This window comes from Scyliorhinus canicula, chromosome 25 (genome assembly GCF_902713615.1).
Source record: "Scyliorhinus canicula chromosome 25, sScyCan1.1, whole genome shotgun sequence".
Taxonomy (NCBI): domain Eukaryota; kingdom Metazoa; phylum Chordata; class Chondrichthyes; order Carcharhiniformes; family Scyliorhinidae; genus Scyliorhinus; species Scyliorhinus canicula.
In genome coordinates this window covers 16,481,542-16,507,628 of record NC_052170.1, presented here as the reverse complement: position 1 = coordinate 16,507,628, position 26,087 = coordinate 16,481,542, and the positions used below count along the sequence as shown (strand labels likewise).

At 52.9% G+C, this 26,087-nt stretch overlaps 1 protein-coding gene across 3 annotated transcripts in view; it reads left to right on the top strand.

Annotated features, from left to right (window-relative positions):
• The window catches only part of LOC119957062 (putative adhesion G protein-coupled receptor E4P), a 72,715-nt gene extending 47,283 nt beyond the window's left edge, over window positions 1-25,432 (top strand). The window contains exons 7-14 of one of the 3 annotated variants that reach the window (XM_038784691.1): window positions 2,250-2,414; window positions 3,431-3,622; window positions 7,307-7,527; window positions 11,733-11,799; window positions 16,752-16,843; window positions 22,428-22,596; window positions 24,498-24,602; window positions 25,213-25,432. In XM_038784691.1, coding sequence (XP_038640619.1) covers window positions 2,250-2,414; window positions 3,431-3,622; window positions 7,307-7,527; window positions 11,733-11,799; window positions 16,752-16,843; window positions 22,428-22,596; window positions 24,498-24,602; window positions 25,213-25,245 — 1,044 coding nt within the window. In that variant the 3' untranslated portion in view covers window positions 25,246-25,432. The remainder of the gene's footprint in view (window positions 1-2,249; window positions 2,415-3,430; window positions 3,623-7,306; window positions 7,528-11,732; window positions 11,800-16,751; window positions 16,844-22,427; window positions 22,597-24,497; window positions 24,603-25,212) is intronic. The other 2 variants (XM_038784690.1, XM_038784689.1) reach the window with 2 other exon arrangements.
• Window positions 25,433-26,087: the final 655 nt, after the last annotated feature.

Sequence of the window (26,087 nt, the reverse complement as noted above, 5' to 3'; positions counted from 1 at the left end):
TGAGGGGTGTGGGGTATATCAGTGTTACAGTGAGGGGGGCGGGGTATATCAGTGTTACAGTGAAGGGTGTGGGGTATATCAGTGTTACAGTGAGGGGTGTGGGGTATATCAGTGTTACAGTGAGGGGTGTGGGGTATATCAGTATTACAGTGAGGGGTGTGGGGTATATCAGTGTTACAGTGAGGGGTTTGAGGTATATCAGAGAGTGTTACAGTGAGGGATGTGGGGTATATCAGAGAGTGTTGCAGTGAGGGGTGTGGGGTATATCAGAGAGTGTTACAGTGAGGGGTGTGGGGTGTATCAGAGAGTGTTACAGTGAGGGGTGTGGGGTATATCAGTGTTACAGTGAGGGGTGTGGGGTGCATCAGAGAGTGTTACAGTGAGGGGTGTGGGGTATATCGGAGAGTTTTATAGTGAGGGGTGTAGGGTATATCAGAGAGTGTTACGGTGAGGGGTGTGGGGTATATCAGAGAATGTTACAGTAAGGGGTGTGGGGTATATCAGAGAGTGTTACAGTGAGGGACGTGGGGTATATCAGAGAGTGTTACAGTGAGGGGTGTGGGGTATATCAGAGAGTTTTATAGTGAGGGGTGTTGGGTATATCAGAGAGTGTTACGGTGAGGGGTGTGGGGTATATCAGAGAGTGTTACAGTGAGGGGTGTGTGGTATATCAGAGAGTGTTACAGTGAGGGGTGTAGGGAATATCAGTGTTACAGTGAGGGGTGTGGGGTATATCAGTGTTACAGTGAGGGGTGTGGGGTATATCAGTGTTACAGTGAGGGGTGTGGGGTATAGCAGTGTTGTAGTGTGGGATGTGGGGCATATCAGTGTTACAGTGAGGGGTGTGGGGTATATCAGTGTTACAGTGAGGGGTGTGGGGTATATCAGTGTTACCGTGAGGGGTGTGGGGTATATCAGAGAGTGTTACAGTGAGGGGTGTGGGGTATATCAGTGTTACAGTGAGGGGTGTGGGGTATATCAGTGTTACAGTGAGGGGTGTGGGGTATATCAGTGTTACAGTGAGGGATGTGGGGGTATACCAGTGTTACAGTGAGGGGTGTGGGGTATATCAGTGTTACAGTGAGGGGTGTGGGGTATATCAGTGTTACAGTGAGGGGTGTGGGGTATATCAGTGTTACAGTGAGGGGTGTGGGGTATATCAGTGTTACAGTGAGGGGTGTGGGGTATATCAGTGTTACAGTGAGGGGTGTGGGGTATATCAGTGTTACAGTGAGGGGTGTGGGGTATATCAGAGAGTGTTACAGTGAGGGGTGTGGGGTATATCAGAGAGTGTTACAGTGAGGCGTGTGGGGTATATCAGAGTGTTACAGTGAGGGGCGTGGGTATATCAGTGTTACAGTGAGGGTGTGGGTATATTAGTGTTACAGTGAGGGGATGTGGGGTATATCAGTGTTACAGTGAGGGGTGTGGGGTATATCAGTGTTACAGTGAGGGATGTGGGGTATATCAGTGTTACAGTGAGGGGTGTGGGGTATATCAGAGAGTGTTACAGTGAGGGGCGTGGGGTATATCAGTGTTACAGTGAGGGGTGTGGGGTATATCAGTGTTACAGTGAGGGATGTGGGGTATATCAGTGTTACAGTGAGGGGTGTGGAGTATATCAGTGTTACAGTGAGGGGTGTGGGGTATATCAGTGTTACAGTGAGGGGTGTGGGGTATATCAGTGTTACAGTGAGGGGTGTGGGGTATATCAGTGTTACAGTGAGGGGTGTGGGGTATATCAGTGTTACAGTGAGGGGTGTGGGGTATATCAGTGTTACAGTGAGGGGTGTGGGGTATATCAGTGTTACAGTGAGGGGTGTGGGATATATCAGTGTTACAGTGAGGGGTGTATGGTATATCAGTGTTACAGTGAGGGGTGTGGGGTATATCAGTGTTACAGTGAGGGGTGTGGGGTATATCAGTGTTACAGTGAGGGGTGTGGGGTATATCAGTGTTACATTGAGGGGTGTGGGGTATATCAGGATGTGTTACAGTGAGGGGTGTGGGGTATATCAGTGTTACAGTGAGGGGTGTGGGGTATATCAGTGTTACAGTGAGGGGTGTGGGGTATATCAGAGAGTGTTACAGTGAGGGGTATGGGGTATATCAGTGTTACAGTGAGGGGTGTGAGGTATATCAGTGTTACAGTGAGGGGTGTGGGGTATATCAGTGTTACAGTGAGGTGTGTGGGGTATATCAGAGAGTACTGTGAGAATTTGAGCTTTATTCTCTCCTGTTGTTCACAGGAGAATGATGTTGATGACTACACGATCTGTGCATATTGGGATAAGAAGACGTCTAAATGGTCGACCAGTGGGTGTACTAAGGTGTCATCCAATCACACCCACACCACCTGTCGGTCCACACACCTCAGTAGCTTTGCTGTGCTAGTTGCTCTGTACAAAGTGGAGGTAAGAGCTTGTGTGAATTGGCAAGGCCTGGACAAAACAGGACGAGGCCACAGTGTGATATCGCAGCTCAAAGGGTGGGACTCGTTTATTCCATGCATCTGATTCAGGAGTGTGAGTGAAGGTGCAATGAACGGCCTCATTAGCAAAGTAAGCGGAAGCAAACAGCAAGGGATCATGAAAATAAATGCAAATTACAATGGCTTCTAGAATCCTAAACAAAAATAGAAAATAGTGGACCATCTCAGCAGGTCTGACAGACATAACATACAGATACAACCTTGATTAGCGTCACAAGTGGGCCTACATTAACACTGCAATGAAGTTACTGTGAAAAGCCCCTAGTTGCCACATTCCGGCGCCTGTTCGGGTACACTGAGTGAGAATTCAGAATGTCCAATTCGCCCAACAAGCACGTCTTTCAGGATTTGTGGGAGGAAACCGGAGCACCCGGAGGAAACCCACGCAGGCACCGGGGAGAACGTGCAGACTCCGCACAGACAGTGACCCAAGCCGGGAATCGAACCTGAGTCCCAGGCGCTGTGAAGCAACAGTGCTAACCACTGTGCTACCGTGCCGCCCATAGCTTGTTCAGCTGGTATCTCTCTCAATGCACCTAATAGTGTGCAAGACATCCATCTGTCCCCATTGCCAGGTTTGCCCCCCCCCCCCGGACCAGGCCACTCGTCTGTTGCTGGGGGCTTATAGCTCGAGACGGGATGGAGGGGGGGGGGTCGCTCCACATCAAGTGTGGTTGACCAGGAGTCTCCCCCTTTCTTATCATCTGCCATTGGTTTGCGCTGGAGGGATTTTGAAGGTAGGCGCTCAACCTGTTTTGCCTCAGCCTATCAGTCCCGGGATTGGGAGTCGAACCCGGAGCTTCCAGCCCGGAGTCAGGGGTGCTAACCACTGCGCCACGAGACCCCCCTGGCTACTAGAGCACTGTCACCTTACTCGTAACAGAAGTGAAATTCTCAGCATGATTGTGGCTAAGGTTTGCTCATTCTCTCACTGTGCAGGGCCCAGGCCTGACCACCATTACTTACATCGGGATCATTACCTCCCTGCTGTGTCTCCTCATTGCGATCCTCACCTTCATCAAGTGCCGAGCCATTCAAAACCCGCGGACCGCCATCCACACCCACCTGTGCCTGTGTCTGTTTGTGGCGGAGCTGCTCTTTCTCATTGGCCTCTCAGCAACTGGACACAAGGTAAGGGCCGGGGCAGAGCGTGCCAGAGTGAGCCGAGGACAACCTCTTATCCTCAAAGCCAAAGCTGGGAAGTGATTGAGGAATGTCGGAGAAGGAGGAGGACATTCACCTCTGCTTCCCCATTGAATCAGGGTTCAAGACGAACGTACAAACATATGGAATAGGGTCAAAAGTAGGCCGTTCGGCCCCTTGAGTGCTGCTCCTCAATCAGTAAGATCATGGCTGATCATGGCTTTGAGCTCCACATTCCCATCGCCCCCCCGCCCCCGTAAACGTTTAATTCCCTTGCCTACCAGCAGGGCCGGCTCAAGGCACCGGCAACTCGGGCAGTCGCCCGGGGCGCCATGTGCTAGGGGGCGCCAGAGACTCGGGCCCCGCGCATGCGCAGTTGGGCAGGTGCCAACCAGCGCATGCGCGGTGGCCGCCCTCCCCCAGGGCAGCCCCCCCCTCGGTCCGCCCCTCCCCGCTCGGTCCGCTCCCCTCGCCCCCCCTCGGTCCGCCCCCTCCCCTCAGTCCGCCCTGCCCCCTCAGTCCGCCCCCCCCCCCCTCAGTCCCCCCCGCCCCCCCTCTCGGGTCCGCCCCCCCCCTCGGGTCCCCCCCCCCCGCACCCCCGCCCCGCCCCCCCCCCCCCCCTCGGCCCCCCCCCCCAAGGGTACCGAAGTTCAGCTTGCCCAGGGCGCCAGCAACCCTAGGGCCGGCGCTGCCTACCAGGAGTGTATCTGCCTTGTACAACTGTCGTAAGCCATCCCCTCTTCTGAACTCAATTCCTTTTACAAAGAAGGCCAGCCTCCCCGAACAGGCGCCGGAATGTGGCGAGTACACCCCCAAATCCCTTTGTATATCCATCGCCATTTAAATAATACTTTCCCCTCCCGCTTTTCACACCAAACTGGAGAACTTGACGTTTGGCCGCATCGCACTGCATCCGCCATGTGTCTGCCCACTCGCTCAACTTGTCCAAATGGCCGTGAAGCTAGTTTATAACCCACTAATATTCTGGGCGGTCCCTGTTCAGACGGACAGGGCGACCCCCCCCCCCCCCCCCCCCGTACCTGTCGCGCAATCGGCTCCCGAAGACCACCTCTTAAGCCGAAACGTCACGGGGTCGGAACAGATCTTTCCCCGTCGGAACAACATCGTAAGTGGGGGGATTGGTTCGTGAGCATCGGACCGGCACAATTATTTTCGCCAAAATAACCCACTGTTTGGTACTAAATTCAGAAATAGAGCAATAAATTAATATTATAAAGTAGAAATTTGAAGAAAGGGGGGGGGGGGGGAAGAAAGATTCGCCGAGTGAAAATACATGGGAGCGGTAACCGAGTGTCTTGAGATGGGTGATGCCGGGTATTGAAGAACATATGTGAACGAGGTGGGGGGGGCGCAAATTTCCTTCCTTAAAGTGAACCGGGTGGGCTTTTGCGTTGATGGGCCGGGCTTTATAATTCCAGATTTATTCGGTGAATTGAAATCTTCACCATTGCCACAGTGGGAACTGAACCCACGCTGTCCCAGAGCATCAGTCTGGATTGCTAGTTGCCACGTTTACATTACATTGCTACCTTACCACAAGACCACCACCCCGTCAGGAGCAAGTTATGATGGGTAATGAAGCATTATTCTCTCCCCTGTGTAATACAGTTCCTATTGAGCGACAGGCCTATTGACACTTATCTCTCGAGTGGGTTCAGGAATCTTCTGTGATTGATGTTCATTTTTCTACTGCCCCAGTCCCTAGTGTCCTGCCATTTAGAAAATGCTCCAATTTGTCTCTCAGGCCTTCAAATTCTCTCATCCCCCGTTGAATCATTTGGCCCACTCACTTCATCCGTCGATCTCCTCTACGGAGATCGCTGTATCATGGAATCTCTACAGTGCCATTCGCCCCATCGAGTCTGCACCGGCCCGCTGAACAAACACCCTGTCTTGGTACCTCTCCTCATCTTTTGGACACTAAAGGCCAATTGTAGCCTGGCCAATCCAGCTAACCCGCCCATCTTTGGATTGTGGGAGGAAACCGGAGCACCCGGAGGAAGCCCACGCAGACACGGAGAGGATGTGCAAAGTCCACACGGACTGTCACCCGAGGCCGGAATTGAACCCCACTCCATGGCGCTGTGAGGCAGCAGTGCTAGCCACTGTGCCGCCCTGCCGCCCTGGGTGTGTCTCCCTCCACGCACCCTTGGAAATGAGGAGCAGGAAATGGAATGCATTGTGCAGTAGGATGGACGCCATCGAGTGCCCTTCAGCCTTCTGTAAGACTAGCCCTCTAGCCCTCCTGGCCAGGTCTTCCTACTTCCCACGCTCTTCTTCTGTCATTCCCCCCCCCCGCCCCCCCCTCCCCCTCACCTCTGAGACGTTAACCTGAGGGCCGGCGAGCTTCATAGCTCCGGACGGATAGAGGATGGTTGACCGCGGGAGCCATCAACGTCACAGCACAACCCCAGTCCTGTCCTCAAGTTGACACTGCCTGCTCTTGGCAGTAAAGGTCACGCCGATGGTGATCCGAATCCTTCCATTCCCTCACCTCCCACTGGAGAGATGTTGACGCGATTGGCGGCCAGGACTTTCCGGAAAGCCAATCAAAACTTTGGTGGCACCGGTCAATCCCGGAGGGCCAGAACATTCCGGCACTAGAATCTAAAGCTGACCCTTCCCACCTGCCGCAGCACACCGGCTGGCGCCTTCCCACAGCGTGCCACCGATGAGACTTTTCCGACAAATTGCAGCGATTGGACCCACACCATTGAGGAACACTGCGGGGGTTCAATAGGTTTGCTGGTTCCATCTTGAGGCTCCTACACCAAAACAAGGCGACACAAAATGGAGCCCATCCCAGAAGGAAAACAAAACAGTTCGGATCAGTTTTGCCATTTCCCCGTTTTCCTGGCGTTCCGTTTTAAAGTATGCAAGAGCAGTACTATAAGGTAGTCAAGAAGGCAGACGGCATGCTTGCCTTCATTGGTTGGGGCATTGAGTATAAGAATTGGCAAGTCATGTTGCAGCTGTATAGAACCTTAGTTAGGCCACACTTGGAGTATCGTGTTCAATTCTGGTCGCCACACTACCAGAAGGATGTGGAGGCTTTAGAGAGGGTGCGGAAGACATTTACCAGGATGTTGCCTGGTGTGGAGGGCATTAGCTATCAGGAGAGGTTGAATAAACTCGGTTTGTTCTCACTGGAATGAAGCAGGTTGAGGGGCGACCTGATCGAGGTCTACAAAGTTATGAGGGTCATAGACAGAGTGGATAGTCAGAGGCTCTTCCCCAGGGTAGAGGGGTCAATTACTAGGGGGCATAGGTTTAAGGTGCGAGGGGCAAGGTTTAGAGGAGATGTTCGAGGCAGGTTTTTTTACACAGAGGGTAGTGGGTGCCTGGAACTCGCTGCCGGAGGAGGTGGTGGAAGCAGGGACGATAGTGATGTTTAAGGGGCATCTTGACAAATACATGATTAGGATGGGAATAGAGGGATTCGGACCCCGGAAGTGTAGAAGATTGTAGTTTAGTCGGGCAGCATGGTCGGCACGGGCTTGGAGGGCCGAAGGGCCTGTTCCTGTGCTGTACTTTTCTTTGTCCTTTGTTCTTTGTTCTAGTTCAGACCAGTTTTACTGTTCTTTTCCTCTGGGGAATGTCTGGGACAATTTAACATGGCGATTGATGTTTGGGGACTGTTTCTCCCTCCAGGCTGCGTGTGGCGCCATTGCTGGAATCCTTCATTACCTCTTCCTGGCGTGCTTCATGTGGATGCTTCTGGAAGGGATCCAGCTTTACCTGATGGTGGTCAAGGTCTTCTTGTCCCAGAGCCTCAGAGGGAAGTACACCTACCCAGTCGCGTACGGCATTCCAGCGATCATCGTCATTATCTCGGCGGCCTCAAACCCATCCGGATACGGCACCAGGGAATAGTGAGTGAGCCCGACACCAGTTTACGCCACCCCCCTCCCTGCCCTTCCTTGCCCTGGGTCCAACCCTGATGGGCGCTTCCCGTCCTGGGAACCTGGCATCATTCACGTTCCAGCCTCTGTCGCGTTTAGCCTGCTGTACTTTGCAAGCCAGTGCATTATGGGATTGCAGAATCCATGTTGTTCGCTGGCCCAATTGTTGAAGTAAAATAAATGGAAGAGTCGAAGAGTCATAGAGGTTTACAGCCGTTCAGCCCATCGTGTCCGTACCAGCCATCAAACATCTATCCATTCCAATCCCATTTCCCAGCACATGGTCCGTAGCCTTGTCTGCTTTGGCCTTTCAAGTGCTGATCTAAATGCTTCTTGAATGCTTTCAGGGTTCCCACCTCCACCAGCCTTTCAGGCAGTGAGTTCCAGACTCCCACCCTGCGCCGGCCCTAGGGTCGCTGGCGCCCCGGGCAAGCTGAACTTCGCCGCCCTTCGGGGGGGGGGGGGGGGCTGGGGGGCCGAGGGGGGGCAGGGCCGAGGGGGGCGGGGGGGGTGCCGAGGTGGGGGGGGCGGGGCCGAGGCGGGGGGGGGGGCGAGCCCGAGGCGGGGGGGCCGAGGCGGGGGGGGCCCGAGGCGGGGGGGCCCGAGGCGGGGGGGGCCGAGGCGGGGGGGGGGGGGCCGAGGCGGGGGGGGGGGGCCCGAGGCGGGGGGGGGGCGGGCCCGAGGCGGGGGGGCGGGCCCGAGGGGTGGGGGTGGGGCCGAGGGGGGGGGGCGGACGGAGGGGGGGGCGGCCGGAGGGGGGGGGGCGGCCGGAGGGGGGGGGGGCAGAGGGGGCCGCCCTGGGGGAGGGCGGCCACCGCGCATGCGCTGGTTGGCACCGCCCCAACTGCGCATGCGCGGGACCCGAGTCTCTGGCGCCCCTTAGCACATGGCGCCCCGGGCGACTGCCCGAGTTGCCGGTGCCTTGGGCCGGCCCTGCTCCCACAACCCTCTGGGTGAAAAGGATTTTCCTCAAATCCCCTTTAAATCCCCTTCCTCTCACCTTAAATCTATACCCCCTGGTTACTGACCCCTCTACTAAGGGGAGACGTTCTTTCCTGCCCACCCTATCCATGTCCCTTCATAATTTTGGACACCTCGATCAGGTGCCCCCTCAGCCTTCTCTGCTCCAAGGAAAACAACCCCAGCCTGACCAACCTCTCTTTATAGCTGGAACGCTGCAGCCCAAGCAGCATCCTGGTGAATCTCTTCTGCACCCCCTCCAGTGCACTCACAAGCTGCATAGTTGCACCACCTCTGCGCCCACGTATGCACTCATTAACCATTGAGAAGTTAGCACCGCTGCATCTCAGCGCCAGGGGCCCCGGGTTCAATTCCGGCCTCGGGTCACTGTCTGTGGTGGAGTTTGCACATCTGTTTGGGTTCCCTCCGGGTGCTCCGGTTTCCTCCCACGGTCCAAAGATGTGCAGGTTAGTTGGATTGGCTGTGCTAAATTGCCCCTTAGTGTCCAAAGGTTAGGCAGGGTTACGGGGGTAGGGTAGAGGAGTGAGCTTAGTTGTGATGCTCTTTCAGAGAGTCGGTACCAACTCGATGGGCTGAATGGCCTCCTTCTGCACTGCAGGAATACTATGAAAACAGATTACATAAAACATAACAGTCGCAAGTCGGCATTTGGACCGGGGGTATTACTGAAGTCTGCACCGTGCACCACGTTCTGACCTGGAACCAATTGTTTTGCACAGTACGATGACACAACAGCATTGTGTCTGTGGTGTTCTTTGTGTCGGCTAAATTCAGGATGGTTGGCGTAGTGTTCATAAAGACCACAAAATATCTTTAACTTGAACAAAGTTATAAGTTTATTAACACGACTAATTTGGATTCAACACGTACTCCTAAATAATGCACAGTTGATAATGAGCATATAATCGGCACTCATCTACAACTAATCACTATACTGTTATAAACTATGATCTGCTCTCACTCACACTGTATTTCCTTCAGTCTGTCTCTAGCTAACTGCTTCACTTCTCTCCCCACAAGACTTAGCATCAATGACTTATATACTTGGAACTCTAGCTCCCTCTAGTGGCTGATCGAGACATTTCATTCACCCCTGCAGTTCTTACATGTATGATAATACCACAGCGTCAATTCCAGATTAATCTTTTTTTAATCACAGGGCTAAAGAGCTGGCTTTTAAAGCAGACCAAGGCAGGCCATCAGCACGGTTCAATTCCCGTACCAGCCACCCCGAACAGGCGCCGGAATGTGGCGACTAGGGGCTTTTTACAGGAACTTCATTTGAAGCCTACTCGTGACAATAAGCAATTTTCATTTCATTTTTCATTTCGTTATTGAGTCAAGGCAGATATACTGGCCGAGCACCAGGGAACTTTCCCCTGTGCATCTTCAAAGCCAGGGCCACGCGTTCTGTTACATCCAGCTGAGAGGACAGACGGACGGACCCCTGGGTTTGACACCTTAACCTGAAGGATGGTGCATCCCAGCACTCCCAGTGCTGTACTGGGAGCAGCAGCCTGGATTTTATGCTGAGGTCACTGCCGTGGGACTCGAACCCACAACCTTCCTGCCTCAGAGCACCAGTAAGGACTTTACGCACACACTCTATTCCCCCGTAGCCCATTAACGTTTGCTGTCGAAATCCTGGAGTTGCAGAACTGAATGTCCACAACCACAGCGGGGGCCGTTCTGCAGGTGGACAGTTCCATTCACTCGCCTCACCTACTGTGTTACTGCCACTGTCGCAGGTGGCCTGGGTAGGGTGGCCAACCCTGGTCGGACACAATCCCGGAGGTCACGGGGCTGGTTTAGCACAGTGGGCTAAACAGCTGGCTTGCAATGCAGAACAAGGCCAGCAGCGCGGGTTCAATTCCCGTACCAGCCTCCCCGAACAGGTGCCGGAATGTGGCGACTAGGGGCTTTTCATAGTAACTTAATTGAAGCCTATTAATTATTATTATCAGTTGACCTCCTGCCATTGGCCACTAAGTCTGTCCATCCTGACGCATGCCGATTGGATAGCGAGCCGAGTCTTGTTTACCTGTCTGAATTACCTGTCCAATCAAGTTGCCTTTTTCCCGATCGCCAATATTTTAAAATAACGATTGAAGTGTCCAAACAGAAGATGGCGCCGTTTTCCTTTCTGATGTAAAAAAAAAAGTACAATCAATTATTGTTATTTATTATTCCTCTGATTAATGCTTAATTCTTGGAGAGGCCAGGCCAGCGGTGGACGACCTGCGGCCTGGTTGAGGGGGGGCCACATGCGGCCCCATCTGGGTTCTGAGTGTGGCCCCCCATGAGACATTTTGTTGACCGTTGCCCACGGGCACAGTCGCCACATTCCGCTGATTTCCGCCCGCGTAGTTTTTTTTCCTATCGGTCTGGCGATTCCCACGTAGAGCAAGAGAAGCGAGGTGAGCGCTGACCGCTCACAACGCTGACCGTGAGAGAGCCGTGCGCTCGCTCTGCGTCCACAGTGTAAATATTTCTGTTGCTTTTACCACTTCATGACAGTTCTAGTAATATATAAATAATTGAACATTTTCTACAACTCGTCATGAAATATTCGGCCTGTATTAAATGTCTTTAATCTTATTCATGGGGTCAAGGTTAGTGAACAAGCCGCGATTTAAATTTTCCAGCCCACTGAGATAGAGGAGGGTCACTCATGCAGTCCACTCACTATCCGAGGGTGCCCATCACTGCGCCAGGCTGATCTTTAGATGGTTGGCAACCTGAGCACTGGGAGGGTGGAAAGAGGTTTGTGGGAAGGTAGAAAGGGAGGGAGTAAAAGGGGCATCATAGAATCCTAGAGTTTACAGTGTAGAAGGAGGTCATTCGGCCCATCTAACCTATATCAGCCCTTGAAAGAGCATCTTAAGTAACCCCAAGCTCTACCCTAGCCCCGTAACCCAGTTACCTCACCTAACCTTTGGACACTAAGGGGCAATTTAGCACGGCCTGTCCACCTAACCTGCACATCTTTGGACTGTGGGAGGAAACCGGAGCACCCGGAGGAAACCCACGCAGACACGGGGGAGAACGTGCAGACTCCACACAGACAGTGACCCGAGGCCGGAATTGAACCCGTGTCTCTGGAGCTGTGAGGCAGCAGCGCTAACCGCCATGACGCCGTTCGGGGAAGTGTCTGTTCCGATGGCCGTTCACGGAGGTTGTCTTGTCTCTTGCAGTTGCTGGCTGTCCATGGAGAAGGGCTTTCGTTGGAGCTTTGTGGGCCCGCTGTGCGCCATCTGCCTGGTAAGTGACGTTGGACGCCCTCAGCAACAGCAGTTTGCATTGACATAGCGCCTAATATATAATATAATCAAAATACTGCAGATGTTGGAAATCCAAAATGAAACAGAAATCGCCGGATAAACTGAGCCGGTCTGGCTCTCTCTGTGGATAGAGAAACAGAGTTCTGAGTCCCGATGACCCTTCGATAGACTGAAAATGGATAGTAGTTGGGGGGGGGGGGGCGGTGTTGGGACAAAATGGAGGTCAGGGATCGGTCGGAGATGCCATGGATATTAGTCACATGTGGTGTTAATGGTAGCATTAAGGACTGAAGAGTGTTAAAAGTGGCATAAGGGTGAGATAATAGAACCCGTCTGGTTCACCTGCGGGAAGGAAATCTGCCGTCCTTACCCGGTCTGGCCTACATCTGACTCCAGATCCTACAGCAATGCGGTCGACTCTTAACTGCCCCTCTGAAATTGCCCAGCGAGACACTCAGGGCAATTCGGGATGGGCAACAAATGCCGGCCTTGCCAGTGACGCTCACATCCTAGGAATGAATTCATTGGCGGCACGGCAGCACAGTGGTTAGCACTGCTGCCTCGCAGCTCCAGGGGCCCCGGTTCGATTCCGACCTCGGGTCACTGTCTGTGCGGAGTCTGCACGTCCTCCCCGTGTCTGCGTGGGTTCCCTCCGGGTGCTCCCCTTTCCTCCCACAGTCCAAAGATGTGCAGGTTAGGTGGATTGGCCGTGCTAAATTGCCCCTTAGTGTTCAAAGGTTAGGTGGGGTTACTGGGTTACGGAGGAGTAGGGCCAGAGGGTGGGTGCAGACTTGATGGGTCGAGTGGCTTCCGCCAGCGCTGTAGGGATTCTGTGAATAAATAAATTGTAAAAAAAAAAAGAGGGGCAGGGGGTTGGGGATTGCAGAACCTGCCACACGGTCAGCTGAAGGCACAGCGACCAGCTGGGGAAAAGGAAATGAGGGCGCTAGAATTGGAGGAGTGGAGAGACCAGAGATTGGTAGGGTTTCAAGGACAGAGCGGGAGCGCCCAGCGTTCGCCATGGAGTATAACAGCACAGAATGAGGCCCCCTTGGCCCATCATTATTCAATGCCAAGGCGACCACAGAGGCCTTTGGACCTGTGACCCAGAAATGACTCCAGGAGACGTCAAGCCCCACCCCTGCTCCCCTCCCCTTTCCCTGGATTATGTGAGGAAATGCTGCGGAGTCTCTCTATTCCCCAGATTCTGGGACTTCTTTCTTCCTTGAGATAGCCACCAGCCTCCCTGACCCATTTTACTGTGGTTAGGAGGTCAGGCCCTGGGTGCTGTCACTATGGACTGTAGGAACAGAAAGAGCCCAATCAGCCCCCTGGAATCCATTCCATCCCTCACTGAGGTCGGGATCTTAATCCCATCCACTGGACCTCAAATAGAGCACCCTCCCTCGGTCCACTCCCCCGCCCTATCACCGTAACCACACTTGTGGACACGCTACTGGCCAATTTAACGTGGACAATCCACCTAACCCGCACATTCTTGTACTGTGGGAGGAAACTAGAGCACCCGGAGGAAACCCACGCACACACGGTGAGAGCGTGCAGACTCCGCACAGACAGTGACCCAAGCCGGCTATCGAACCCGGGTCCCTGGCGCTGTGAGGCAGCAGAGCTAACCACTGTGCCGCCCAAATTCCAGCACAGCCTCATCACGCCCCATCACACACATAGGCCCGAATTATATTTAGAGAATGCTGTCCTAATTGCAGAATGACAATGCTCCCCACTCAAGGAGGAGCTATCTCAAGTCGAGCGAGATGCTGCAGTAACTGCTCCCCGCCACCAGAGGGAGCTTGCTGGTTCAGTGGCTCGCTGGGGTCACCTTGTGGCAGGAAGCTGGAATTGCACTCAAATACGAGCGTCCGCAACAGCAAAGGAGGGCAGGCCAGCCACTGACTCAGAGAGTAGGCCCAGAGGGTGATGGGGAGATGATGGTGGACTGGTCATGCCACTTGACTACTAATGCCAGAGTCCAGGATAATTGGGGAGGGGGGCACAGTCGCTTCACAGCTCCAGGGTCCCCGGTTCGATTCCCGGCTTGGGTCACTGTCTGTGCGGAGTCTGTACGTTCTCCCCCGTGTCTGCGTGGGTTTCCTCCGGGTGCTCCGGTTTCCTCCCACAGTCCAAAGATGTGTAGGTTAGGTGGACTGGCTGTGCTAAATTGCCCCTTAATAAAAAAAAATGGTTAGGTGGGGTTAATGGGTTCCGGGGATAGGGTGGAGGTGTGGGCTTAGGTCGGTATTGCATTGTATGGCATTGTGTTGTATATGCCTGGCCTTGCCCAGGCTGGCTCCGTCTGTGGCTCCTCCCCTCGGGCTTATGTATAAAGATGGCAAGTCTCCGCCTCCGAACCCAGTTCGGGTCCAGAGGCCAGGAGGCTTGCTGCTTAGTGTATTAAAGCCTCAGTTACGTTCACCACTCGTCGTGTGTTTATTGATGGCATATCAGGTAGGTGCAGACTCGATGGGCCGAATGGCCTCCTTCTGCGCTGTAAATTCTGTGATAATGCTCTGGGGACACGGATTCAACTCCTACCGAGGAGGAATTCCAATTCAATGAATAAATCTAGAATTCAAAGCTAGTATTAGCAATGTCAGCCATCATTGATTGTTATAAAAACTGACTGAGTAAGGCCCCTCTCCTGTCCTTATCCTGATCTGGCCTACACCTGACTCCAGGCCCACAGAAATGTGGTTGACCCTGAACTGCCCCTTGGAAAGAGCTGAACAAGTCACTCAATTCAGGGGTTACAAATAGGCAGCAAATACTGGCCCAGCCAGCGACTCCCCCAACCCATTAACTATATACTTTTTCATTCCTCTGTCTCACGTTCAAACTGTCCCTTCACAATTTGCAACTTATGAAGCCAGCCTTAGCTGTCCTGAGGGAGTGATGCACTGTCAAGCGGGCAGGCTGTTGGCTGAGATATTCAGCCTGGGCCCCAACTCCCCTCCCAGCTGGGTGTAAATGATCCAACTGGGAAAAATCCCCCAAAGCCCTGGGCCAATATTTTTCCCTTCATCGAACGGCCCTGCGCCATTTATGGGATGGGCCATGGACAAACTGGCTGCTTTTTTCCCCACGTTAAACAACGAGTCGCTTTCATAACATCATAAGATATAGGAGCAGAATTAAGCCATTTTGCCCATCATGTCTGCTCCGTCATTCGATCGTGGCTGATCTCATCATGGCTGTCTTGTTATGCTCTTGACGTAGCATAAGCGGCTTCCTTGATGTGCACTCTGACAAAGGAAGGTTCAGACGTGGAGATAACTTCAACACGTTTATTGAACTATTTACAATTCTCCTACTCGGATTCGCCACTACTGTTAATCGTCCTATAGCTACTCAGACTGACGAACCTGTCTGCTACAATCCACGTGGTGGGTGTGATATTGAATCAACCCTGTGTCTGTACTCACTGAGTGTCTCCACTGGAAAGAGGAAGATCATGTGTGCTGTGTCCTTTATATATGGGTTGGTGTAATGTCCCCCTGTGGTAGTGTCACCTCTGTGTGTATCGTGAATGCCCATTGGTCGTGTCCTATCTTACTGACCTATTGGTTGAGTGTCTGTGTGTCATGTCTCTGGTGGTCCCTCTAGTGTCTAGCTGGTCTACGTGTATTTACATTAACCCCTTATGTACCTACAGTGATGCATATCACCACACTGGCCTCATCCACACGTTCTCCATGACCTTTCAACCCATTACCAATTAAAAATTTGTCTAACTCTTCCTTAAATTTACTCACTCTCCCAGCATCCACCACGGCCTGGGGTAGCGAATTCCACAGATTCACAACCCTTTGGGAGAAGTAGATTCTCCTGAACTCCATTTTACAATTGCGACCTCTTATCCTCGGTCTATGAAATACTTTCAGAAACGCTTCACAGGTACAGCGCAGTGGTTAGCAGTGCTGCCTCAGGCCGCCAAGGATCCGGTTCGATCCCGGCTCCGGGTCACTGCCCATGTGGAGTTTACACATTCTCCCCGTGCCTGCGTGGGTCTCACCACTTGTTTTGTTACCTGTGTGGAGGGTTAACATGTGCTACTCAATCCTTGGTTAGTGATGAGGTCTTCTGAATCCTGATGAAGAAGATTCGAATTCTTCCAGTAGTAAAAGAAGGTTTATTGAGTAACTACAACAGCATTTACATGATTTCTTTACTTTAACTTTGATACTAGTGATAAGGTTAACAAGATCTAACTATGGTAACTGTACGTAAATCCACTGGCCATCTAAACTCGTTTGCTGTTGCTTTGATCTCATTGAGAGAGAGAGAGACCCAATGTGGTTGCCTTTTATACCCCTGTTGGTCCGGCCCTCTAGTGATCCTGTGGTGCTACTGATTACACATTAACCCCTTGTGTACATGCACATATAGAGATCATTGCACCACTCACCCAGGGTAGGTGGATTGGACACACTAAATTGCCCCTTAATTGGAAAAAAAAAGAATTGGGTACTGATCTACAATCAATGGACACGAAACGTAGGTGAATTCCGAAACGAAAGGCTTTCATCAGCAAGACGTGAGCCTGGCAGCAGACGTACAGAAATGGTCTGGCTGCTGGGGCACACGGGTTCTTATAGCCCGCCTTGTAGGCGGAGCTACCTTCCTCTTAGCCAATAGGAATACGGAGAACACGATACCTGGACCAATGGGCAGCGAACCCTCTGCACCAATGGCAGCTCACACTCCTAGGTACCGTAATACCCCGAGTCATACTACCACAGGTACCCTAAATTATTTTTTAAGATGTGAAAAAAAAATACTTCACTGGCCTGTGGCGTGTCTTAAGATGGCCCGAGGTTGTGAAAAGCACTTTTAGAAATGGCAGATGGGACTGTGCCCTGGGATAGCGACACTCCGTAAAACACAGCTTTAACAATGCCTCTTCATAACTTACAGGTGAACCTGATTTTTCTCATCTTGACGATATGGAAACTGGTACAGAAGTTCAACACCGTCAATCCGGAACTGCCCTACTTAAAAAAAATCAGGTACAAGGTTCATTCAACCCCGCCCTTTCTGGAGATACAAACAGCAGACATCATGGGGAAATACAGCACTTTGGAGTTTAGGTGATATCATTCTCCAAGGACTCCGGCCGCCTTGTTTGCCTCTAGCGGTCACTTCAATAAGTGAATATCGGGACCTTGCACTGAAACTTTGATTGGGTTGTGGGATGTGTTGATGGCGGCTGAAGGGGTTGCTTCACAGAACAATTAAGTGACTTTGATGGCTCAAGATCTCACACGGCAAAAGAAGATAGAGGGCACAAAGCTCTATTTAGATTTAGATAAAAGCTACGAAGTGCCCGTCATGGCACCGAGCCGCTCCTTCGAGCGTGTTGTGCCCGATTAATGCCACCTCCCAACGATTTCCTGATGTTCTCCACCATTCTGGGTAGAGGAATTGGTGTTGAGATGTGTCCGATGGTTTAGTCAAGTCTGGCTACCTCCACAGAAAACTACTGTCCATGTCTCCTCGAAGAAACATTTCATCACCTTTCAATCCAGCAAGGTTCTTCCATTTTAATCGATTGTTTTAATCTCAAGAAAACAATGAGATTTGGATATTTGACAAAGTAACGAGACAAACATTTCATCAATTATCCATCAAATATACTCGAGCCTGTTTCACACACACTGTACCCCATTCAACTCCCCACCCTCACACACACACTGTACCCCATCCAACTCCCCGCCCTCACACACACATTGTACCCCATCCAACTCCCCACCCTCACACACACACTGTACCCCATTCAACTCCCCACCCTCACACACACACTGTACCCCATCCAACTCCCCACCCTCACACACACACTGTACCCCATCCAACTCCCCACCCTCACACACACACTGTACCCCATTAAACTCCCCACCCTCACACACACACTGTACCCCATCCATCTCCCCACCCTCACACACACACTGTACCCCATCCATCTCCCCACCCTCACACACACACTGTACCCCATCCATCTCCCCACCCTCACACACACATTGTACCCCATCCATCTCCCCACCCTCACACATACACTGTACCCCATTCAACTCCCCACCCTCACACACACACTGTACCCCATCCCACTCCCCACCCTCACACACACACTGTACCCATCCCACTCCCCACCCTCACACACACTGTACCCCATTCAACTCCCCACCCTCACACACACACTGTGCCCCATCCAACTCCCCACCCTCACACACACTGTACCCCATTCAACTCCCCACCCTCACACACACACTGTACCCCATTCAACTCCCCACCCTCACACACACACTGTACCCCATCCAACTCCCCACCCTCACACACACACTGTGCCCCATCCAACTCCCCACCCTCACACACACTGTACCCCATCCAACTCCCCACCCTCACACACACACTGTACCCCATCCAACTCCCCACCCTCACACACACATTGTACCCCATCCATCTCCCCACCCTCACACACACTGTACCCCATCCAACTCCCCACCCTCACACACACTGTACCCCATCCAACTCCCCACCCTCACACACACACTGTACCCCATCCAACTCCCCACCCTCACACACACACTGTACCCCATCCCACTCCCCACCCTCACACACACACTGTACCCCATTCAACTCCCCACCCTCACACACACACTGTACCCCATCCAACTCCCCACCCTCACACACACACTGTGCCCCATCCAACTCCCCACCCTCACACACACTGTACCCCATCCAACTCCCCACCCTCACACACACACTGTACCCCATCCAACTCCCCACCCTCACACACACTCTGTACCCCATCCAACTCCCCACCCTCACACACACACTGTACCCCATCCCACTCCCCACCCTCACACACACACTGTACCCCATCCCACTCCCCACCCTCACACACACACTGTACCCCATCCCACTCCCCACCCTCACACACTGTACCCCATCCAACTCCTCACCCTCACACACACTGTACCCCATCCAACTCCCCACCCTCACACACACTGTACCCCATCCAACTCCCCACCCTCACACACACACTGTACCCATCCAACTCCCCACCCTCACACACACACTGTACCCCATTCAACTCCCCACCCTCACACACACACTGTACCCCATTCAACTCCCCACCCTTACACACACTGTGCCCCATCCAACTCCCCACCCTCACACACACACTGTACCCCATCCAACTCCCCACCCTCACACACACACTGTACCCCATCCAACTCCCCACCCTCACACACACTGTACCCCATCCAACTCCCCACCCTCACACACACTGTACCCCATCCAACTCCCCACGCTCACACACACACTGTACCCCATCCAACTCCCCACCCTCACACACACACGGTACCCCATCCAACTCCCCACCTTCACACACACACTGTACCCCATTCAACTCCCCACCCTCACACACACACTGTGCCCCATCCAACTCCCCACCCTCACACACACACTGTACCCCATCCAACTCCCCACCCTCACACACACACTGTACCCAACCAACTCCCCACCCTCACACACACACTGTACCCAACCAACTCCCCACCCTCACACACACACTGTACCCCATCCAACTCCCCACCCTCACACACACACTGTACCCCATCCAACTCCCCACCCTCACACACATTGTACCCAACCAACTCCCCACCCTCACACACACACTGTGCCCCATCCAACTCCCCACCCTCACACACACACTGTACCCAACCAACTCCCCACCCTCACACACACACACTGTACCCCATCCAACTCCCCACCCTCACACACACACTGTACCCCATCCAAATCCCCACCCTCACACACACACACTGTACCCCATCCAACTCCTCACCCTCACACACACTGTACCCCATCCAACTCCCCACCCTCACACACACTGTACCCCATCCAACTCCCCACCCTCACACACACACTGTACCCCATCCAACTCCCCACCCTCACACACACTGTACCCCTATCCAACTCCCCACCCTCACACACATTGTACCCAACCAACTCCCCACCCTCACACACATTGTACCCAACCAACTCCCCACCCTCACACACACACTGTACCCCATCCAACTCCCCACCCTCACACACACACTGTGCCCCATCCAACTCCCCACCCTCACACACACACTGTACCCAACCAACTCCCCACCCTCACACACACACACTGTACCCCATCCAACTCCCCACCCTCACACACACACTGTACCCCATCCAACTCCCCACCCTCACACACACACACTGTACCCCATCCAACTCCCCACCCTCACACACACTGTACCCCATCCAACTCCCCACCCTCACACACACTGTACCCCATCCAACTCCCCACCCTCACACACACACTGTACCCCATCCAACTCCCCACCCTCACACACACTGTACCCCATCCAACTCCCCACCCTCACACACATTGTACCCAACCAACTCCCCACCCTCACACACATTGTACCCAACCAACTCCCCACCCTCACACACACACACTGTACCCCATCCAACTCCTCACCCTCACACACACACTGTACCCCATCCAACTCCCCACCCTCACACACACGGTACCCCGTCCAACTCCCCACCCTCACACACATAACACACACACTGTACCACATCACAAAGATAAGGGCCAGGATTCTCCCTTACCCGGCGAGGGCGGGGGGTCCCGGTGTGTTGGAGTGGCGTGAACCACTCCGGCGTCGGGCTGCCCCAAAGGTGCGGACGTCACGTTGAGGGGCTAAGCCCGCGCCGGAGTGGTCCCCGCTCCGCTGGCTGGCGTGAATGGCCTTTGGCCCCACGCCAGCCGGGGCTGAAAGGACTTCGCCGGCCGGCGTAAGTCTGCGCATGCGCCGGAGCATCAGCGGCTACTGATATCATCCCCGCGCATGCGCAGGGGAGGGGGTCTCTTCCGCTTCCGCCATGGTGAAGACCATAGAGAAGGCGGAAGGAAAAGACTTCCCCCACGGCACAGGCCCGCCCGCCGATCAGTGGGCCCCGATCGCGGGCCAGGCCACCGTGGGGGCACCCCCCCGGGGTCAGATCGCCCCGCGCCCCCTCCCCAGAACCCCGGAGCCCACCCGCGCCGCCAATCCCGCCGGGCAGGTAGGTGGTTTAATCCACGCCGGCGGGAGAGACTTGTCAACGGCGGGACTTCGGCCCATCGCGGGCCGGAGAAACGCCGTGGGGGGGCCCGCCGTCCGGCGCAGTGCGATTCCCGCCCCTGCCAAATCTCGGGTGGCGGCGAATTCGGTACACGACGGGGGCAGGATTGACGCCGGCCCCGGGCGATTCTCCAACCCAGCGGGGGGTCGGAGATTCCCACCCAAGCAGAGGGACAGTTAGTATTGAGAAAGCAGGGGAACTGCAGAAGGACTTGGACAGGCTAGGAGAGGTGGGCAAAGAAGTGGCAGATGCAATACAATGTGGAAAAGTGTGAGGTTATGCACTTTGGAAGGAGAAATGGAGACAGGCTATTTTCTAAATGGGGAAATGCTGGGGAAATCAGAAGCACAAAGGGACTTGGGAGTCCTTGTTCAAGCTTCTCCTAAGGTTAACGTGCAGGTTCAGTCAGCAGTTAGGAAGGCAAATGCAATGTTAACATTCATGTCAAGGGGGCTAGAATACAAGAGCAGGGATGTACTTCTGAGGCTGTATAAGGCTCTGGTCAGACCCCATTTGGAGCATTGTGAGCAGTTTTGGGCCCCGTATCTAAGGAAGGGTGTGCTGGCCTTGGAAAGGGTCCAGTGGAGGTTCACAAGAAGAGAGAGATTGTCACGTGAGGAGTGGTTGAAGACTCTGGGTCTGTACTTGTTGGAGTTTAGAAGGGGGATCTTATTGAAACTTGCAGGATACTGCGAGGCCTGGATAGAGTGGACGGGGCGAGGATGTTTCCTCTAGTAGGAAAAACTAGAAGCAGAGGTCACCCTCTGAGACTAAAGGGACGATCCTTTAAAACTGAGAAGAGGAGGAATTTCTTCAGCCAGAGGCTGGTGAATCTGTGGAATTCTTTGCCGCAGAAGACTGTGGAGGCCAAATCACTGAGTGTCTTTAAGACAGAGATAGATAGGTTCTTGATTAATTTGCTTTATTTAAATTTAAAGTACCCAATTCTTTTTTTTTCTAATTAAGGGGCAATTTAGCGTGGTCAATCTGCCTACCCTGCACATCTTTGGGTTGTGGGGGTGAGACCTACACAGACCTGGGAATAATGCGCAAACATGACACGGACAGTGACCCGGGTCGGGATCGAACCCTGGACCGCGGCACGAAGAGGCAGCAGTGCTAACCATTGCACCGTGCTGCCCATGTTCGTGATTAATAAATGGATCAGGAGTTATGGGGAGATCGCAGGAGAATGGGGTTGAGAAACATATCAGCTATGTCTTATGGTCTTATATTCTTATCAAACTCCCCACCCTCACACACACACTGTATCCCATCCGACTCCCCGCTGGCTCGTCTCTCCCAGTTTATGCTTTCCAAGGTTCTGTTATTCTCTCCATGGTATGTTCGCACAATTTGCAAATACTGCCATCTTGTCAGGTGCTACTCATCACCCCGTGTTTGATTTGCGTTTCTGTCCGCTTCATACAGGATTTTCATTGTGACTGCCTTTGCTCAATTGTTCCTCCTGGGCTGTACCTGGATATTTGGCGTTTTACATTTTCAGAAACGGACCATTGCACTGGCTTACATATTCACCATAATCAACAGCTTCCAGGGAATGTTCATTTTCATCCTTCACTGTGTCAATAACAAGCAGGTAAAGGTCAATGTGCCATGGGTGTAACTCTTCAATATACACAATATAGAAGCGCTGTATAACAGCACCGATTGTGTGTGTGTGTGTGTGTAACAGGACTGAGTGTCCCAGCACTGACTGTGTGTGTGTGTGTGTGTAACAGGACTGAGTGTCTCAAAACTGACTGTATGTGTGTGTGTGTGTATGTGTGTAACAGGACTGTGTGTCTCAGCACAGACTGTGTGTGTGTTTGTGTAACAGGACTGTGTCCCAGCACTGACTGTGTGTGTGTGTGTGTGTGTGTAACAGGACTGAGTGTCTCAACACTGACTGTATGTGTGTGTGTGTGTGTGTGTAACAGGACTGTGTGTCTCAGCACAGACTGTGTGTGTAACAGGACTGAGTGTCTCAGCACTGACTGTGTGTGTGTGTGTAACAGGACTGTGTGTGTGTGTGTGTGTGTGTGTGTAAAACAGGACTGTGTGTCTCAGCACTGACTGTGTGTGTGTGTGTAACAGGACTGTGTGTGTGTGTGTGTCTGTGTGTAACAGGACTGCATGTCTCAGCACTGACTGTGTGTGTGTGTGTGTGTGTGTGTGTAACAGGACTGTGTGTCTCAGCACAGACTGTGTGTGTGTTTGTGTAACAGGACTGTGTCCCAGCACTGACTGTGTGTGTGTGTGTGTGTGTGTAACAGGACTGAGTGTCTCAGCACTGACTGTGTGTGTGTGTGTGTGTGTAACAGGACTGTGTGTCCCAGCACTGACTGTGTGTGTGTGTGTGTAACAGGACTGAGTGTCTCAGCACTGACTGTGTGTGTGTGTGTGTGTAACAGGACTGTGTGTCTCAGCACTGACTGTGTGTGTGTGTGTAACAGGACTGTGTGTCTCAGCACTGACTGTGTGTGTGTGTGTAACAGGACTGAGTGTCTCAGCACTGACTGTGTGTGTGTGTGTAACAGGACTGTGTGTCTCAGCACTGACTGTGTGTGTGTGTAACAGGACTGTGTGTCTGAGCACTGACTGTGTGTGTGTGTGTGTGTGTAACAGGACTGTGTGTCTCAGCACTGACTGTGTGTGTGTGTGTGTGTGTGTGTAACAGGACTGAGTGTCCCAGCACTGACTGTGTGTGTGTGTGTAACAGGACTGTGTGTCCCAGCACTGACTGTGTGTGTGTGTGTGTAACAGGACTGAGTGTCTCAGCACTGACTGTGTGTGTGTGTGTAACAGGACTGTGTGTCCCAGCACTGACTGTGTGTGTGTAACAGGACTGAGTGTCCCAGCACTGACTGTGTGTGTGTGTGTGTGTGTGTAACAGGACTGTGTGTCTCAGCACTGACTGTGTGTGTGTGTGTGTAACAGGACTGTGTGTCTCAGCACTGACTGTGTGTGTGTGTGTGTGTAACAGGACTGAGTGTCTCAGCACTGACTGTGTGTGTGTGTGTAACAGGACTGAGTGTCCCAGCACTGACTGTGTGTGTGTGTAACAGGACTGTGTGTCCCAGCACTGACTGTGTGTGTGTGTGTAACAGGACTGTGTGTCCCAGCACTGACTGTGTGTGTGTGTGTGTGTGTGTAACAGGACTGTGTGTCCCAGCACTGACTGTGTGTGTGTGTGTGTAACAGGACTGTGTGTCCCAGCACTGACTGTGTGTGTGTGTGTGTAACAGGACTGTGTGTCCCAGCACTGACTGTGTGTGTGTGTGTGTGTGTGTAACAGGACTGAGTGTCCCAGCACTGACTGTGTGTGTGTGTGTAACAGGACTGTGTGTCCCAGCACTGACTGTGTGTGTGTGTGTGTAACAGGACTGTGTGTCCCAGCACTGACTGTGTATGAGCGGGAAGCAGAGGTTAATGCGTTGCCGTGCTGCCGACGAGATGCACTGTTCATTTGCTGTGCCTACTCCCTGTTGTGTATGACAGGTGCGTGAGGAATACCGCCGATGGATTGCCAGATTCGGCAGAGCAATTAGAGTCTCAAAATACACCACGTTTGTCGATTCCTCTCATCCCACTTCTTCAACTCAAGTAAGTGCTTCCACTGTCCGCATGTTTGATAATGAAGCAAATTAATTGTCAAGGGGTGAATAAAGAAACGATCCACGAACAAATGCTTCCTATTATCAAACCTATTGGCGTACATTTGCCTCCCTTCTAACCTGGAATATTCTGACCGAGGGTTTATTAGAAATAGGCGCCTTTATTGTTTTATTCATTCATTGATGGGCTCAGCCAAAATTGTTGCCCACCCCTAATTGCCCACGTGCCAGTGACGGTGAAGTGCCTTCTTGAGCCGCTGTCGTCCGCGTGGCGTAGGTACACCCACAGTGCTGTTAGGGAGAAGTTTTGGCCGAGCGGCAATGACGGAACGGCCGGTATGTTTCCAAGTCGGGGTGGTGTGTGACTCGGAGGGGAACCTCCATGCTGCCCTTGCCCTTCAAGGTGGGCGGTGTCGCGGGTTCGGGGGGGGGGGGGGGGGGGGTCGCCGTCACAGGAGCCTCGGCGAGTTGCTGCCTTGCATCCCAGGCAGCTTCTCACATCGAATTCTTAGCGCAACCCGACTGCATTTGTTATGGGATGTTCGCTGCACCTCACGGTTTGTTGATTTTTCTTTTTGGTTGTTATTTAACCCTTTCAGGCACCAATGAAACAATCGGAGTCAAGTCTGTGAGAATTTCTGATCGATGCCTCTCTGCGATTCACCTCCTTGCCACAAGGTGGAGTCGCAGCGCACGGCAGCCGGACAACCAATCGCCAAGAGAGGAACATGTTGAAATGAAAATGAAAATCGCTTATTGTCACAAGTAGGCTTCAATGAAGTTACTGTGAAAAGCCCCTAGTCGCCACATTCCGGCGCCCGTTCGGGGAGGCTGATACGGGAATTGAACCGTGCTGCTGGCCTGCCTTGGTCTGCTTTCAAAGCCAGCGATTTAGCCCAGTGTGCTAAACAGCCCCGTTGCCTCCCTCGTAGAGCATGTCAACCCTCCAGGATTGGCCTGGAGTCCCCAGGAATTGAACGTCAATCTTCAGGACGCTGCTGCGGGCGACCCTGGAGAAAGATATCGTCGGGGCAATTAATTTTCCATTTTTTTTTTGCAATTCTCTTTGAACGTTTGGCTTTGTCCGATATATTGGAACCTGTTTGGCTGACAACCGAGCGTCATCCAATCGGGTAGTGAGTTTTTTTTTTTGGCTTTCCGATTAAGGTGGGAAGGCCTTGCGTCATGTGGATGGACGTAGTGTCCGGCTGATGGCTGCAGGGTGGCGAGGGTGGGGGGGTGGGGGGGGGGGGGGGGGGGGGGGGGTCATGTCATGTGATGGAACCTCCAGGAATACATTTCATCCCAGTTGGCTCCTTGCCCTTTGCACTTGATGGAATCCCTTTAACGTTCAGGTGCAAGGGGATATTGCAATGGACTGCAGCTCCAGCAATATTTTCGGTTGGGTTGACACGTCCGGGGGTGATTCTGCCACCTTATGGGGGCCTCGAAATGACTGAATCACAGAATCGCT